This window comes from Gracilinanus agilis, chromosome 3 (assembly GCF_016433145.1).
Source record: "Gracilinanus agilis isolate LMUSP501 chromosome 3, AgileGrace, whole genome shotgun sequence".
In the NCBI taxonomy this organism is placed as follows: domain Eukaryota; kingdom Metazoa; phylum Chordata; class Mammalia; order Didelphimorphia; family Didelphidae; genus Gracilinanus; species Gracilinanus agilis.
The window spans coordinates 401636565-401655103 of NC_058132.1; the positions used below are offsets into that span (position 1 = coordinate 401636565).

General features: G+C 33.3%; 2 protein-coding genes across 5 annotated transcripts in view; one reads left to right on the forward strand and one right to left on the reverse strand.

The window, feature by feature from the left end:
* The window catches only part of CASK (calcium/calmodulin dependent serine protein kinase), a 442102-nt gene that overhangs the window by 185590 nt on the left and 237973 nt on the right, over positions 1-18539 (reverse strand). The window lies entirely within an intron of this gene.
* GPR82 (G protein-coupled receptor 82) lies at positions 6196-7242 on the forward strand. The gene has a single exon (XM_044670186.1). The coding sequence runs from the start codon at positions 6226-6228 to the stop codon at positions 7240-7242; it is 1017 nt and encodes a 338-aa protein (XP_044526121.1). The 5' UTR covers positions 6196-6225.

Genomic DNA, 18539 nt, shown 5'->3' on the forward strand with positions numbered 1-18539 from the left:
GCTTTCAGTATGTAATTCTGAATCTACATTCTCATTTGCATCTGTCATTTCCTCTCAACCTACACTGCTAAACTAACCCTCTTTATACTTTCATCTCCTTTCATATGGACTACGACAATATTTTTTTAACTGTTCTCCCAATCTTTAATGCCTCCTTTTAAAAATTCATCCTTCACAGCTGCCAAAATAGTCTTCTTAATGCATACATATGAGTATGCCAACTACTTGCTTAAAAATCTTCAATGGCTCTATTTCTCCTAGAATAATATATATACTACTTAGCCTGGTGACTAAAATACACCAGCCTACACATCTCAAAGTTATTTCACATTGCAATATAGATGGAATGCACTTTTTCCTCAGATATACTTGCTAAAATATTTCTTCTAAACTATATGCCTGCAACTTTTTTTCCTCTCCTGTATGTCTCCCCTACTACCTTCTTCTGACCTCGAGTTATGACAGTATATCTCTGATTCAGTGGAAATATGCAAAGGGGTATGCAAGCAGAGAAAAGAATCTGTAACAGTTGCCTGGCCTCTGAAATCTAAGAAAGAAAGCTTAAGAATGAACTCAAATATCAGCTCATATAATCTTCTTGGCCTCTCTTCTAGACTCTTTAGAATGATCTTTTTATTTAGGCAATCTTTTTGAGAAACAGTGATAGTAACTGAAGGAGAAACAAAATGCCAGAAGTTACAGAGTGAATTTAACACTGCCACTGACTACAGTAATTAAGACCAAATACCTCACATATGAGGGTCTGGATATTCTGCATTTTCTCAAAAGAAGATTATAAAAATGGCATGACAAAATTATTTCAATTATGGGAAATAAAAGAATCTTAAAAATTCCAAATGGTAAAATACTGCATTATATTTAAATATGACAAATGAATAAAATATGGAATTCTATGCGACAAACAATTTAGAACACCAGCTCTCTCTTTCCATATTTTTATTTGGTCATTTAAGAATGCAGTGTGGTAGCATGATGAGAACACTAGATTTAGAATCAGAAAGCCAGAACTGCCAATTATTAACTCTGTAACTCAAGACAAGTAATTTAATCATAAACGTTTCAGTTTCCCTATTTGTAAGATGAGGGGTTTGAACAGGGGATCTGATCTCTTAGGTCCTTTCCAGATCTAACATGATTCTATGTAAAGGAATAGTGTTTGTTGTTAGATATGACCTTGTAGCTATATTTATTTACATGTTTGGAGGTCTTCATTTGAGAAAATGGATAGAGGTTTTATTAATTCAGTATTTATATTAAGAGAGTTCACCCTGTCTCCAACTTTTTATATTCATACCTATAACCTTGGTAACTTTTTCTGAAATGAAGATTCCTATGTATACACCAAAATATTGGAATTCCCAGAGACTTCTACAGTTTATTTATGTTTCCACTGGCAGAAAGAGGTGCCTTATAGGTACAAAGATAATACTAGTGAATTATCATCAATTAGATATCTGCTTTGAATCATCTTGTTTTAATGCAGCCTGACTACGTTTCAGTCCTCTCTGTAACTAATGCTATGTGACCAAAAGATGGCTATAGAAGTCTTTTTCTCTGTGTAATACTAACAACTCCCACGATTAAAAAGATATTCTTATCTAGCTTTTTTTTAAAGATTTAAATATTTCTACCTTTTTTAAAAGCATAATTTGGGTGAGATAGCTAATCCAAAACTTAAAATAACCAATAAGGAACTACAGTTTATTAACTTCCTCAGACCTTAAGGAACTAAAATAGATTTGTTTTCTGCTGTGACATTTATTTCAAACACTGAACCTGTATAACGCACTCTAGGCTTTGTTTTTTTTTTTTTTTTTTTTTTTTAAAAGAGCTAATTTAGAATACTTCAATCCTCTGAAAATCATCTAAGGGGACCATAAAAGAAACTATGTTTTTCTGAAATACAAGAATGTTGCAACAGTGACTTGAGAAACTCATGTCTGAAATTCATCATTGGTGAATTTGAGGATCATCTTACATCATCTCACACAGGTAAGGCAGACTGTCAGTTTATCAGGTAAAAAATATTGAAGATATTGAAAACTAGAATTTTTTAGAACTATATAAATGTTCATAAGAGGATGTATAATTATGTTATATAGATGTATTTTAAAAATTCATCAAAACAGCAATTGAATTCAATTCAATCAAACTCAGAAGATACTTTTAATGTGTTTTGAAGTTAGATATTTTGGTGATATGTTACTTATTTTACTTTAAAGCAGAAAGCTGCACTAAAATCTCTTATTAGAAAGAAGATAATTTGTGCAATTTACTTATTTTTTGGTCTTTATATAAATTATAAGATCTTTCTACATCTGCTTTAGAGTTTTTGCAAGATACACATTTTTTGAAATGAAAAAGAACAATAAGTATGAAGTTCAAAATATTAGTTTGCTATTCAAAACATATACTGAAAAATTATACACAACTTTTCCACCACTCTTTCTCTCCGTGTAGTATTTAAGAAGCTTAAAGAGGCACTCAGATGCTACTTGTTACGAGTTACAGTGAAATGGAAACTCAACTTTTTTTTGACATGACTAATCAATACTATCTATTCCCCTTTCTCATAACACTTAGTGCTTTTAGATTCACAAAAGCACTTTACATACCTGATTTCTAAACCAACTCTGAGATAGGTACTACAATTACTATTATACGGATTTTACAGATAAAGAAGCTCAAGCCCAAGGAGTTTTGATATCTTGCTCATGGCCACACAGTTAATGTGTTGGGGGAAGTTTGAAGGTAGCTATCACCCTTGAGGCCAAGTTTAGTAGTCTCCATTACACCACATGCCTTCTTCATTTTTGGATGATTCTGATAGTTTTTAAAAAGGAAGCAAAATTGTGAAGTTAATGAATGGTCATGTCAATATCTAAAGGTATTCAATTCAGCAAATACTTATTAAGAGTTATGTGCAAAGAAAGTATTGGGTTAGCTACTAAGGAGTTAAAGGGTGGGGGAAACAGTCTTTGCCTTCAAGAAGTTTATATTCTATTGGAAAGATACTTTTTACAGATAAATAAAAATAAAGTAATCAGCATTATAAAAATAGACTGCACAGTACATATGAAATCAAAGCCAGTTTAGTTTGGGGATTTAAATTTTGTTTAAGATAATATATTCATTTCAACTTTGGTATTCTTTTTTCTTTTCTTTTCTTTAACCCTTACCTTCTGTCTTAGAACCAATAAAAGGTAGAAGAGCAGTAATGGCTAGGCAATGGGGATTAAGTGACTTGCCCAGGGTCACACAGCTAGGAAATGTTTGAGGCCAGATTTGAACCTAGAACCAACCTCCTGTCTTTAGGCCTGGCTCTCAATCCATTGAGGCACCTAGCTGCCTCGAAGGTGTTTTAGAAATCAATGAAGTTATAGTTTGAGAGGTAGCATATAGTGGAAAGAGAGCTAGAAAGATAAACCTCAAAAACTTAATAGATATGTGGGTACCTTAAGCTCACTCAACTGAAACTCAAATTCCTAATTTGTAAAATGTAGTCAATACTTATAATAATGATCTTATCATTATTCTGAAGACTAAACACAGATAATATATGCAAAATGATTAGTAAGTGCTCTTTACAAATATTATTATCATAATAGATTGTTATATATTTTTACCTATATAATTTGCTTTCTTAAAATTGTTAGAACAATAGAATTCAGGTTCATAGCCTCAAGAACCATTTTCTAGATATAAATTCCAAAGTTAATATCTGATTCCAGAACATATGGGAGACATTGGCAAAGTATGTTGGGTTGGCAAACCTATGTAGTAAGGACCAAATCAGGATTTCTACCTGTTTCTCTATGTCCAGTAAGCTAAGAATAGTTTTTACATTTAAAAATACAATAGAATTTTATTTTAAAATTGAAAACCATTTTTGGTTTGCTGTACGAAAACAGGCAATAGGCAGAATTTGGCCCACAGGTTATAGTTTCCTGGCTCGTGGTTTAGAGAGTATAAATAGAAATGGATATATATTGTAAACTTAAGTCTGTTAGACTTCAAAACCCTAATCACTTCATTTCCTTCTTTCTGAAAAAATACATCTCTATCTAGACTAAGTTATTTTTTTTTCCCACTAAAGTTTTACTCTGACACTTCACTGTCCTGCTGAGGTAACCTGACCTTAGTTTCCCCTTGCTGGTGAAGCACAAGTTCTGTCTCACTTAAAAGGCTTGGAGTACAAGAAACAGTGCCAGATAATGTCTGTCTTCTGAGGGCTAGTCTAAGTTTGAAGATACACATAACTAGAAGGTTGGTTATCATATGATGAATTGTTTTGATCAAAGCAATTCATGAAGATATTAAGATGTGGAGATTGTGAGGTCAGTGTCAGTGGTAAAAGTACATTCACTAAACTATCTCTCCCAGTGCATAGAAATTTCTATTCACAGTAGGCACTGAAGAAAACATTTGTTGGATTAAAATAAAATCTGGCATCTTTTGGCATCTTGAAGATAATAGGCAGGCCTCTTTAACAATACTTTCTGGATATTGCCACCATGTCCCAACATGGGTACCTTCTTCCCTATTCTTTTTTTTTCATCTCCCTTTTATGTCTTTTATGTCTTTCTGACCCTGGAATGTAAGCTCCTTGAAGGAAGCCTTTCCTATAGCTTGTATTTATATCCTTGGCCCTTAGTACTGCGCATAGCGTATAAATGCTTAGTAAATGTTTAATGCCCATCCACTTCAACATGGGTATAATTTTATAAACTAAAATCTTTTAATGTAAGATGTGAAAGCACTCCTGTTTTGTTAAATTCTAAATAATCATAAAATATATGACATTAAAAATGGAACTATAAATACTGTGTCAACGTTTTTTACCCTTTGAGAATGAATTTTAGAAAAGAATTCTTTAACAAACTTTAAAGGACCTAAAGTATCTCATAATGATCAAACTTCACATACTACTTTAAGACTTATAAAATAGTTCACATGTTATATTACTTAGAGACGTACTGTTATATTGCATAAACAGGGATACTGATTGTAAGTCAAATTAGTTTTTTGTTTGCTCCTCATAATAGACTTCAGTTGAAAATTTTCTCTATTCCCACTAGACTTTTCCTCTGCTTTTGCTAATCAGCCCTTTTCTAGCTTTCTATAACAAGAATGAACAAGCCACAATCTATGATTTACAATGATACTCTTCAGGGATTCATGTGTGATCTTTGAAGCAAATGAGAAAAATAAAAAGTACATATGCAATGTTGTTAGGATTAAAATAGTTTGTTCTTTGAAAAAACTAAAATATTTCAATTGAGACAATCTTCAACTATCAGTAGAAAAAAGTAATTTTCATAGTATTAGATATTAAATGGATTTTGAAGAAAATGTTAAGAGTATTTGGGGATGATCACACTATAACTGATTAGGTCTGTTCATCATTCTTGTGATTTACATTTTGTCCTTGTCTCAGATAAGAACTCAATTGAGGACTTACATTATTTTCTGCTCTGCTGGACTGAAGTATACCCTTGAACTATAAAGGAAGGATTTTCTAAGCAAAAATATTAGTGTAATATTTTCTGCATTAAAGAAGTAGTGATGATTATACTGATTTAATTATACTTCTATAGCTGGAATGGGGCTAAGGAGAGGAGTGTTAGATTATGCATGCCACAGACATGGTACATGGAAGATGTGGTAATAGGTTTCACTTAATGTCAGTGTGACTGACCTTCACCTGGCAACATTTTGTAAACTTTCTGTTAAATGTAGTAGGTTTGCATTATATTTGACCAACAAATTTTTAAATTATTATAAGCACTTTTTAAACTGAATCAAATGGGGTCTCTTTCTGATTAGTGAGGATCTACCATAATAATGTACTTTTAAATAATTACTATTGTTTGAGAAAAATAAATTATTACTACCATTAATTAATTTAAATGAATCCTGAAGAACTTTAAATTTACTTAGTAAAAAGTAACAAATATTTGCATTTTAAATTATTTGTTTATATTTGTATTTTTTAGATACAGGCCTTTTCCATTGCAGTAAGCACTCTGTTAACTGGTTTTCATTCAATACAACAATTTAGAATATAGAAGACAATGATATTTTTCATCTATTTTAGCAGCAGTAATAATAATTTTATTTTCTCTAAATACTATTCAGAATTATAATATTAAAGCAACTTTTTGTATAATTCTATTCCAGATCCTGCACTGCATTCAAGAAAATATGGTACAAATGGGTTACAATTCAACATATATTCAACAAACAGTGGCCTCTCTAGTTGCTTTACCTATCATTTATATTTTTCTATGCATTCTGGGCCTTTTGGGGAACATACTCTCACACTGGATATTTTTAAGAAAGATTGGTAGGAAAACATCAACACACATCTACTTAATAAATCTTTTGACCGCAAATCTGCTTGTATGCAGTGCTATGCCTTTTATGAGTATCTATTTCATGGAAGGATTTAAATGGACATACAGTTCAGTAAAATGCAAGGTGGTCAATTTCTTGGGTACACTGTTCTTGCATATTGGCATGTTTGTCAGTCTCACTACTTTAAGTTGGATTGCCATAAGTCGTTATGCTACCCTTATGAAAAAGGACTTTACGCTGGAAGAGAATGCTTCATTCTATGAGAAAATATTTTATGGGCATATACTAAAAAAATTCTGCCAACCCAACTTTGCCAAAAAGCTGTGCTGTTTTATATGGGGGACTGTATTGGCCATAACAATCCCAGTCGTTGTGTATTACTCTGCTGTGGAACTTTCACAAGAAAGTGGGGAAAAGTGCTATAGCTGGAAGACAGAACATGGTGCTAGCATTTCTCAGAATGCTAGACTTGTTGGAACTGCATTTGTTGATTCTTGTTTCCTAGTGGTACTGCTGTCATATTATTCTTTTGTCAGCTATCTGAGAAAAATAAGGAAAAGTACATCCATTACAAAGAAATATTCCATTTACTGTTCAGTGAAAAGACACCTTTTAGTGATTCAATTTCTATTGATATTTTGCTTTCTTCCATATAGTATTTTTATCCCCATTTTTTGTGCACTAAACAAAACAAATGACAGCCAACAGCTGACATACTTAGTAGAAATAAAAAATTTCCTTATCTGTCTTGCTGCTGCTAGAAGTAGCACAGATCCCATTATATTCCTTCTTTTAGATAAAACATTTAAGAAGACCCTATATAATCTTTTTAGAAAGGCCCACTCACCACATGAAAGCAGTTAATCTTTGTAATCAAATCCATGACAGGAACAGGGAAAAGATACATGCAAACCTCAGTGATAAATTAGATGATTACTGCCAATAAAACAAAGTACAAAAAGTCATTTGGCTTCTTAAAAAATATGTATCAAAATTTAATTTGTAGTTGTGCTTTTTGCTACAAAAAAGCTTGACCTCTGGTTATTATCAGAGGCATTAGTTAAGTTTCCACTTAAAAATGAAACAAGGGCAGCTTTGATAACTACTAATTAATAACTACTAAACCGGCATAGAAAGTGTTTATTACTAGAACCTAAACATATAAGTGCCAACACAAAGGTTCATAAAAATGATTATGTTTGTAACACTCTGAGATTCAGAACAGATATTTTCATAAGAAAAACCTCTTTTTTAACTCAGACTGCTTAACAATTTATGGCTAAAATGTGCACATGATTTAGACATAAAAGGTGATATCACAAGTATAGGAATGTGGAAAATTTTACCTCTCAGATCTCTGAACAAGAGAAGGCTTTATAACAAAACAACATAGAGAAGGAATCATGGAAAGTGAAATAGATAATTTTGATTACATTAAATAAAAAAGGTTTTGCACAAACAAAACAGTGCAGGCAAGATTAGAAGGAAACAACAGATAATGAAAAAAATTTACAGCAAATTTCACTGATGAAGGCCAAACTGAGAACTGAGCCAAATTTATAAAAATAAAAGACATTCACCAGCTGATAAGTTGTCAAAGGATATGAACAGCCAGGTTTCAGAAGAAGAAATCAAAACTATCTAGTTATATGAAAAAAATGCTTTAAATAACTATTGATTAGAGCAATGCAATTTCAAACAACTCATACCTATCAAACTGGTTAATATGACAGAAAAGGAAATTTACAAATGCTTGAGGGAACTATAGCCAAAGGGATATAAAACTATGACCCAGCAATACTACTACTAGATCTGTATCCCAAAGAGATAATAGGAAAAGGACCTTTATATATTTATAGCAGCTCTTTTTGTGGTGGTAAAGATTTGGAAATTTGAGGTGATACCTAAAATTGGGGAATAGTTGAACAAGTTGTAATATATAATTGTGATGGAATATTACTATGCTTTAAGAAACGACAAGTAGGATGATTTCAGAAAAACCTTGAAGACTTATATGAATTGATACTAAGTAAAAAAAGCACAACTTGGAGAATATTTTACACAATAACAGCAATATTGAGAAGATCATCAACTGTGAAAGACTTGGCTATTATCAGCAATACAATGATCCAAGAAAATTCAGAAGGACACCTGATAAAAAATGCTATCCACCGCCAGAGAAAGAAATGATGAATTCTGAGTACAAATTGAAGTATTGATTCTTTTACTTTATTTTTAAAAATATGGCTAATAGGGAAATATATCTTGCATGATTTCACATGTATGGTTGATATAAATTTGCTTGACTTTTCAATGGCCAGGGGAATGGAGGGAGGGAGAGTTTTCAGAATTCAAAACTTAAAAAAAAGAATGTTAAAAATAAAAAATAAATTTATTAAAGGAGGAAAACAATCAAGTCTTACAGAAACAATCCTAAATTTCTGGTATTTTAAGTTAATCAAAATTAAATTTCTATATTACTCCCCATAATTTATTGTTACTTATAGAGGAAAATGCAAATTTTTAAACCTAATCCTTAAAGTGATAGCCTTAGCTTTCACTGAACTCTCCAGTCTTGTTTGTAAAACTTCTTTTCACAAACTATGTTCCTCCACTGATTTTGATTCACCCAATATCCTAAAGTGCAACACACTCGACATTCTGAAATCCTCTCCCTCCTCTTCTCTACTTTTCAGAGCCTAATTGCTCTATTTTTTGATATATGAATAATTACTATTATGTGTTATATGTTTATTTCTTAAAAGATAATCTTCAGTGGTTGAAAACTATTTTACAAATTGAAGAAATATTTCTTACCATATGATGAAACTATACTTTAAAAGTCTAAAAACGTAATTGCAAAATTTTAGTGTACAAATTTCCTAGGGTTATTTGTTAAGAGTATTTAATATTACTTTTATGTACATAGGCTTATGTGTATTTATGTGTGTATAATTCTTCAATTCCTTAAAAAAAAGGAAATTAATCTATTAAAAGCTTAGTTGTTTTTTTACTGAGGAGTTGAGCTTTTGATTACTTATTCATTAGTTACAAAGAGACAAAATAACATCCAGGTCCTTAAAAATAAATGGAGATGTGTAATTCAACTTTATGGAAATATCAACTACCAAGTAATGAATGATTTATTACACTAGAAACTACATTTCAATTGGTTTCCAAGACATTTCTTTTCTCCCAGCTCTTCACAGGTTACTCTTTCTCCCAATTTTCATTTTTTAAACAGATATTTATTGAACTAAAAATATAAAGGCCAATGAACTAGGATTTCTCCACTTACTGTTTTACTCAAGCAACCATTCAATTGAAGTCAACAAACATCACAGTGCCAGCTACCGGAAAGACCAAAAATTTAGATGATTATTCTTCTACAATTCTGTTACTGAGGATTTATTTTTTTAAAACCAAAGTAAAAAACAAAAACAAAACCCAGCTCTATCCCTAAAACTGCAACTCTTTTCTCACCCTATGCACATGTTGGTTGCTATTATTTATTTTGTCCCAGATCTTTTTCAATAATATCTGGCTCATAGTCTTCCTCTTCATCCCAATTCCTGCCCTTACATAATACTCCAGGAATTCTGAACTTTTAAGCCTTAAATCCACATAGTTCTAAGGTCTAGTCAAAATGGCCTTTCTTCTTACAGTTCTCCACACATGAGATGATGACCCATCTTCCTGCCTTTTTCTTGCCTAATGCCTGACATGAAGTCTGCTCCACTTCTGCCTTTTAGATCTTCTGTTTCTTTTAAGACTCAGTTCAAGTTCCAAAATTTACTTGAGGTCCTTCCTGATTCTTCACTTTTCATTGTATAGATCTACATGTGTGTCTACTGCCTCTTTCAGAATATAAGTTCTTTAAAAACAGGAACCATTTCTTTTTTTTTTTTCTTTGTCTCTCATCTATGAATTAGACTAATAGCTTCTTATGTGGTATCCCTGAATCCATTTTCTCTAATCTCCAATTCATCCCAGAGCATGTAGGTGGTACAGTGCAGAGAGTGTGGGACTGGGAATCAGGAAGACTTCAGTTCAAAACTAGCCTCAAACACTTATTAGTTGTGTGATCTTGGGCAAGAGACTTAATCTTTCTGTCTTGGTTTCATCTATAAAATAAGGATAATAATAGCATCAACCTACCTCTCAAGGTTGTTATGAGGATAAAACAGTGTATTTGTAGAATGCTTTGCAAATTTCACAGTAGATTATTATTCTTAACTCATTCTCCACATAGTTACCAAATTGATATTCTTTAAAGCACAGGTTTGACTATGTCAGGTCCCTGCTTAAGATTCAGTTGTCATTAGGGTGGAATATAAACTCTTTTCCTCTACCTTTCTTTCACAATCTGGTTCCAGGCTTTTTTTTTTTCTAGGCTAATTCCTGATTATTTCCCTGTGTATTCTATGTTTCAGTAAAATTGAGCTATTTGTATTTTCTGAACATTGCAAAGACGGTCTTCCATGTTTTGAATAGTCTTTTCACTTATGCCTCATGGGAACAGGTAGCTCTGACCAAACAAGACTAATTTCAAGAGACTTTTCCTGACTGCCAAACTTCATATCTACTGCTACACCTCAGAGATATGGGTCCCAACTTGTTCCCACTAGTTTTTGAGCATTTTAAACTGGCATTTTAAGGGACACATTTTAGCTAGTTTTATCTTTGTTGTCCTGCTAAATGCTCTTCAGGTTTTTGAACATGTGCTTTCCAGAAGAGTGTGGAGGAGAAATGAAAGGTGATTGTAAATGAAATCTGCCTATAACAATTTGCATGTCAGAGTTGATCCCATAGGAAACCTGTATGGAGGATTTTGTGAAAAAATGAGGTCATGTTTTAATATTTGATATTATTCGTGTATATGTATCAGGGAAAATCAGTTAGCATTACTCTCTATAATGCATCAGTTACTCAGGTAATTTACATTCAAAGAATTTATTCCAAGAAGTTTGTAAATTGCTTATTGGTAAGAATAGAAATTACTTTGCCTAATCAGAGCGGAACAAATTAAAAATCTTTCTAAATGTATAGATAATACAATCTGCCAAATCTTTTAACTCTGTAAGAAAAATAAAATCTAAATGGCTAAGTAGGTAGAAAATACTTAAAACCATAGCAGTCAAAAGAATTTCATCCAAAATAATTCATTTATTCTTAAAACCTATATCTTCCATCTTAGAATCAATACTGTGTGTCAGTTTTAAGGCATAAGAATGGTAAGGGCTAGTCAATGGGAGTTAAGTGACTTGCCCAGGGTCACACACCTAGGAAGTGTCTGAGACCAGATTTGAAATGAGGACCTCCCATCTCTTGGACCTGACTCTCAATGCATGGAGCCACCTGGCTGCTACCACCCCTCCCCCAATACCAAGCAGCATTTAAAAAAACATTTAAGTTGGGAGGGGCACAGAATTAGGAGATAATTTTTAAAATATACTGTTAACCACAATGTATACATTAGTATGCTTTTAAGACTTTTCAAAGATTAACAAGAAATCCACTTTCTGTTCAAAATAGGTTATATGATTTAAACATAAAAAGTGACATTATAAGAAAATTAGGTGAACATGAAGTAATATACTTGTCTGAGCTATGGGGAAGGAAAGAATTTAAGACCAAGCAAGAGAGAGTGAACATTACAACATGTAAAATAAAAAGTTTTGATTATATTAAATTAAAAAAGGTTTTATAGAAACAAAATCAATATAACCAAAATTAGAAGGGAAGCAACAAACTGGGAAAAGTTTTTATAACAAAATTCTCCGACAAAGGTCTAATTTCTCAAATAAACAAAGAACTAAGTGAAATTTATAAGAAATTAAATCATTTCCCAATTGATAAATGGTTAAGGGATAGGAACAGGCAGTTTTCAGAAGAAGAAATCAAAACTATCAATAATCATATGAAAAAATGTTCTGAACCCCTCCTGATTAGAGAAATGCAAATCAAAACAACTCTGAAGTATCACCTTACACCTAGTAGATTAGTCAATATGACAGTAAAGGAAAATAATAAATGTTGGAGGGGATGTGGCAAAACTGAGACACTAATGCATTGCTAGTGGAGTTGTGAACTGATCTAACCATTTTGGAAGGCAATTTGGAATTATGCCCAAAGGTCTTTGGAAAAGAAAAAAGGGAAATGTTCTGTTTGTACAAAAATATCATAGCTGCACTTTTTGTGGTGGCAAAAAATTGGAAAATGAGGAGTTGTCCCTTGATTGGGAAATGACTGAATAAATTGTGGTATATGATGGTGATGGAATACTATTGTGCTATGAAGAATAATGAACTGTTTGATTTCTATAAGAACTGGAAGGACCTACATGAACTGATGTGGAGTGAAATAAGTAGAAACAGGAGAATATTATACACAATAACTGAAACATTGTGGGACGATCAAATGTGATGATAGACTTTACTACTAAAAGCAACACAATGATCTAGGACAATTCTGAGGGGCTTATGAGAAAGAATGCTATAAACATTTAGGGAAAGAAATGAAGGAGTAGAAATTCAGAAGAAAACATGTGACTTATCACTTGTTTATATGGGTATATGATTTGTGGTTTTGGTTTTAAAAGATTACTCTATTACAAAAATGAATAATATGGAAATAGGATTTGAGTGGTAATATATGTATAACCCAGTGAAATTGCTTGTCAGATAGGGGTTGGGGGGGAGATGGGAGGGAGACAAAAAGAATCATGGAAACCATGGGGAAAAATTGAAAAATCAAATAAAATTTAAAAAAATGTTCTATTTTATTTGGTAAGGCATTTATGCTTTGTCATTAAAAACTACTTATGTGATATTAAAAATTCTAAGCCTCATTTGAGTTTTAAAAAAAAGAATCAACTTTTTGCATTATTTAAATTAAAGAACTTTATAAATGTAACTGAGACTATTGATGTATTATGTGGACCAAAGAACATGAACAGAAATATTATGGTATTTATACCAGGGACTTTTGGTAAGCAGTAGGGCATATTTAAAAAGAGCATGAAAAACTAAAGGCAATAGAAGAAGAAACAGTAATAACCCAACTGAAAAGAGTAATAGCATTATGTATTTACACTGCATATACATTTGTAATAAAGTGTAAAACTGGAAGAATGGGGATGGGGGATTAAGGAGGAAGAACAGAGAGCAAATGGCTGGTTAGCCATCAGCCAAGCATGTACTTTAAGATTAACGAAGAAACCTATTCAGGGAAGTATACCCACAAAAATATCTGAATGGGAGATTTCTGAGAAAAACTAAAACCAAAGCTGCAAAAAATTAAAAGCACCAAACCATCTCATTACAGACATGACTCAAACAGAAAGCAACCACAAGAACAATCCTTTGCATAGAAATGTTGCTTCTAATTTGTATTATTTCAAGACTTCAGATTCAACACTGAGGGACACAGTGATAATAAGATTTTAAAAAATGACTTGATTTAGCCCCACATAGTTCAATGTAAGACAACATTCCATCTAATGTAGTTTTGTGTTGATAGAAAGAAAACAAAAATTTTGAGATAGAATATATACCTATTTATGTACATACTTTTGGAGGAAAACATATGAACTAAAGGGGAAAAAAGTCATTGTAGCTTTTTGTTCATGACTACCTGAAAACTAACAGTCTCCTTCAAAGGTACGTTGTCTCATGGATGTAAGATTACAATGATACTCATTATTAATTTTATGTTACACTGTTTTTTTTTTTGCAAAACACTGTTTTAGCAACATATTTTCCTAATTTCTAAAGTTTAATATAATTTCTTATATTCAAATATATATCTAAGTTACAATTTTTAGACTCCATCATGATGCTTTCCAAAGTGAATGGATACTAAATATACATAACTATTATAAATCACTCTAGATAATGTAATTTCAATACTATTGGAAAAGTATTAATATCAGATAATTTAAAATATTAGGTTTAATGACTAGAATAATTTTGATATTTTTAAGAGTAATAAAATACTTCAATATTGATTTCCTCTAACTAAAGCAAAAATAAAACAAAATAAATTCTTTAAAAACACACAAGTAAAACATCCTGAAAATGTATAGCAACTATAGTGAGTAAAAATTTAAAGTAGTGTCCGTATAGAGGCAATCTATTGAAGACCCTGAAACTTGAGGCAAGAGATGAGTGCCTACTGCATAAATGATTTCAAAATACTTTTTGAGTTTTACTGAAGATGATTTTTTGAGTTTTACTGAAGATGTGGATTCCAAGCAGGATGGTCCCCCATTCCTATGTGAAAAAAAGGAAATGGGACATCGCATGCTGAGTTCGGGAAATAATCAGCCAGTTTGTGCCCCAGCAAGTCAACAAGTTTTGTAGAGTTGCTATCCAAAGCTGACAAATAGATATACTCCTTTTGATTCCCATTCAGTAATGGCTAAAGATTAATCATATCTAAATTTTCCAATATTTTATTGAGGTTCTTAGCTTCTTTATTTTTTTTATAATCTTTGTTTGGGTCAAAAAAAGTCATATTGAGGACTCCAAAAATTTTGTCATGGCTCCTTAAAATTCAACCAATTTTTCCTTCAAGTACTTAAAGGCTACCCAGTGAAGAAATATGTATATTATTTCATTATCTGTGGTGCCTTTAAATATAATATAGTTTCCCCACTTATCTCTTTAAAACCATGGTTTTTATGTTTCCTCATTTAAGATCCTGATTGCCATCTCTGCTGCAAAATCAAGGGTTCTAATCTTTCACTGTAATTCTTAAATCAGTGTGACTCTTGCAAGTAATATACCATTAGATTTTACTTTCTAATCCATTCTGCTACTCCCTTCAGTTTTATGGATATATTCATCCCATTCACATTCAGAGTTGACTGTAAATTATATTTTCCTTTCATCATAAACCCTTATGTTTTCTTTTCTTTGTCCCCTCTTTTTTAAAAAAAGCTGACAAAGAATAGAATTTACTCCAGTAATATATAAAGAAGTGGCTGGTTCCCCTACTACTGCTCTTCTCCTGATCTAGTCCAAAATTCAATCACTGATTGATTCTTATACATTCTTTTCTCCTATGTTTTATGCTTGTGACTATTCTCTCTTGATTCCATCTTACCTATTAAACTTCCTCCTCTTCCCTATCCCTGTCTACCTCTTGGAATTTAATGCATTTTTTTTATTATTATATTAATGTATTTGTCAAATTTTCTTGATGTGAAGCCTTTATTTAGCTCAGAAAAGAATGAGTTTCACAAAATGCTTTCTCTTCCCATCATCTCTTCCATGTTTTTATGCTCTTCTGGCAAACTTCAAAGAGAAATAATAAGTTTGTAGAATCACAGATTTAAAGTTAAAAGGGACATTGGGGGTTATCAGAGGCAGATTCTAAAATATTATGTATGAGGAAACCAAGATCCAAAGGGATTAACTAACTTTCAGTGTCATACAGCTACTAACTGCCTATAGTGGGATTTGATCTAGTCATCCTGACTCTGAGTTCACAATTCTAATCCACTAAAGAATGCTATTACATCATTCTTATTTTTACCTAGTGTATTCCATTTTCCCTTCCTTTTCTTTTTCTTCTCAACCTTTACCTTTCTCCTTCTCCCTCCAAAAAGAGAAAACAATACCAACCCCATGTGTTTATATTTCTTAACTCCTGACTCTTGAAAATAGGACACTGAAGAGATAATACTTCTGACCCCATAAGAATGTAAGCATTTCATTATTATTTGGCTCCTTCTGATTGCTCTCCTGTCTCCCGCATAGAAGTTTCAAGATTCAATTCATTTTTGTCTTTTCATTAGGAATGACTGAAAGTCCTTTAGTCTATTAAAAATCCATTTTCAGGGGGCAGCTGGGTAGCTCAGTGGATTGAGAGCCAGGTCTAGAGATGGGAGGTCTTAGGTTCAAATCTGGCCTCAGACACTTCCAGCTGTGTGACCCTGGGCAAGTCACTTAAACCCCCATTGCCTACTCTTTCCACTCTTCTGCCTTGGAGCCAATACGCGGTATTGACTCCAAGACTTAAGGTAAGGGTTTTAAAAAAAAAATCTATTTTTCTTTGGTAGTACTACATCCAGTTGTGTAGGAAAGGTTATTCTTGGTCTGAATTTTTGTCTATTGGAATATTTCCTTTCTTATATAGCCATGATGGTATGGCATGTGTGCCAAAGATGGTACGGGGAGGCCTCTCCATGGGCATGAGCAGACTCCTGGCTTGGCAGGGTGAGAGACTGGCCCTGCCCCCAAATATAGGGGTGGGGTATTCTAGCCTCTTTTCACTGTTGCAGGGGTTGAGTGCAGCTTATGGCAGAGCTCTGTTCAGCCCCAGGAGTGCCTGCTGCCCCAGCCCCCTGTACCCAGCAGAGGAGGCAGTCACTCCCCTCAGATTGGGGATAGATTCTACCCACCTATCACCCAGCAAAAGGTACAAAGTTCTTTTATTCTTTGTGAACCCTCACTGGGTGAATAGAAAAGGTAACAGTCCTGCTTTTGTAAGCCAAAGACTGATTGGGTCCAGGCCCTCCAGAGTGCACAGACCCTAATTAAAATAACCCCTTGAGCAAATCTAGGGCTGAGTCCCATTCACCAAGCCCTAAGGGAATGTGCTAATTAGATTTTCCCTAATCCTTCAAAGGAGGAAATCACACACCTAGCCCAAATGGAGAAATGGAACCTACTTACACCTTAATGGCAGGTTTGTTTCCCTGGAGTCATCCTATCCACCCCCCACTGCTTTAAAACTGGAAGGGCAGAATAAAATGGACTCATGGTTTCTCATATTAAACCCTTTATCCCCCCCAGAAACAGGTGGCTTCTCCTGGGTTGTGAACTATGGCATCCAGCTACCTGGGCAGACAACTCCCTAATTAAATTAGCTAAAGGGGGTCCCTCAAAATGATGAAAATCCCAGCCCCTAGTCCATGGTCTCTGTGTCTCAAAAGTCTACCAAAAGCCTGAGGCTTATAGGAAATTTGCATCCACTCCCAATTCTTGGGGCAGCCTTTCACTTTGAACATCCTCAGACCCACCATTTTCAGTGCTCTGATAAGGGATGGGTCACGGACCTTTTTCCTTTTAACAGGATACAAGCACTACATAGAAATTGCACTGGGAACTCTGACACCTCCAGGAAGAGAATGAGGATGTATTCCTCTAATTGTACATACTAGCCATACCCCTGCACACAGTTGGGGTTGGGGCATGGCACAGGGTAGCTAAAAAGTTCCAAAAGTTTCCTTGTCCCTGTTATATAGTGACTGCACAGTCTTATGTAATTCTGGGTAGTTCTTTAGTACTTGAACTCTTTTTGGCAGCTTGAATGGTTTCCCCTCTCCATCCCTGACCTGGAAACTCTAGCTTTTTGGTATGACATTCCCAGGTGTTTTCAATTTAAAATTATTTCCACCCCCCACTGTTTTTACTTTGTCTTATAGTTCTAAGAAATCTGAAAAGGTTTTATAAAATGGTTTTTGAAATATGACATTCAGACTTTTTTTCTCTCATCATGGTTTCAGGGAGGGCTATGATTCCTAAATTATTTCTCTTCAACCCATTTTTCAGGTCAGTTCTTTTTGAAAGAAAATATCTTCTACGTTATATCCATAGACTTCACTCTAATATCTGTCTCATAGAATCACCAAGTTCCATTTGCTCCAATTCTACTTTTTCATAAAGTTCATTACTTGGGTCATATTTTCAACATCTTTTCTAATCTATTTATACCCTTTCTGCTTTTTTCAAGACCTATCCTTTTTTTTATGTCTGCTAAATCTTCCTGGTGCTATATGTTGTTGTGACCAACCTGCTCTTTTCTCTCTACTTATATTTATTGTAAAGTTATTCTCCTTTTCTGCCCTTAACTCTAGATCTTCAAATTAAATTTATATGCCCTCCTGGGGTTCTTAAGTATGACAGACTCAATATATATTCTTTGTCTGGCTTGACTCCTAGCGTATCAATATGGCATCCAATTTTTACAGACCAAACCCCATATCTTGTCTGGCAGTAGCCCTCTTGTCTCAGATCTTGATTCCAAGACCAGCCTCTTTCCACTAAAAAGATACTTTTCCAACTAGCAACTAAAGAGATGTCATTGTGGATTATCCGTGATAAATCATAAACTTTAGATTGCTTTCCTTAATGTTCTTATAGGTTACTCCT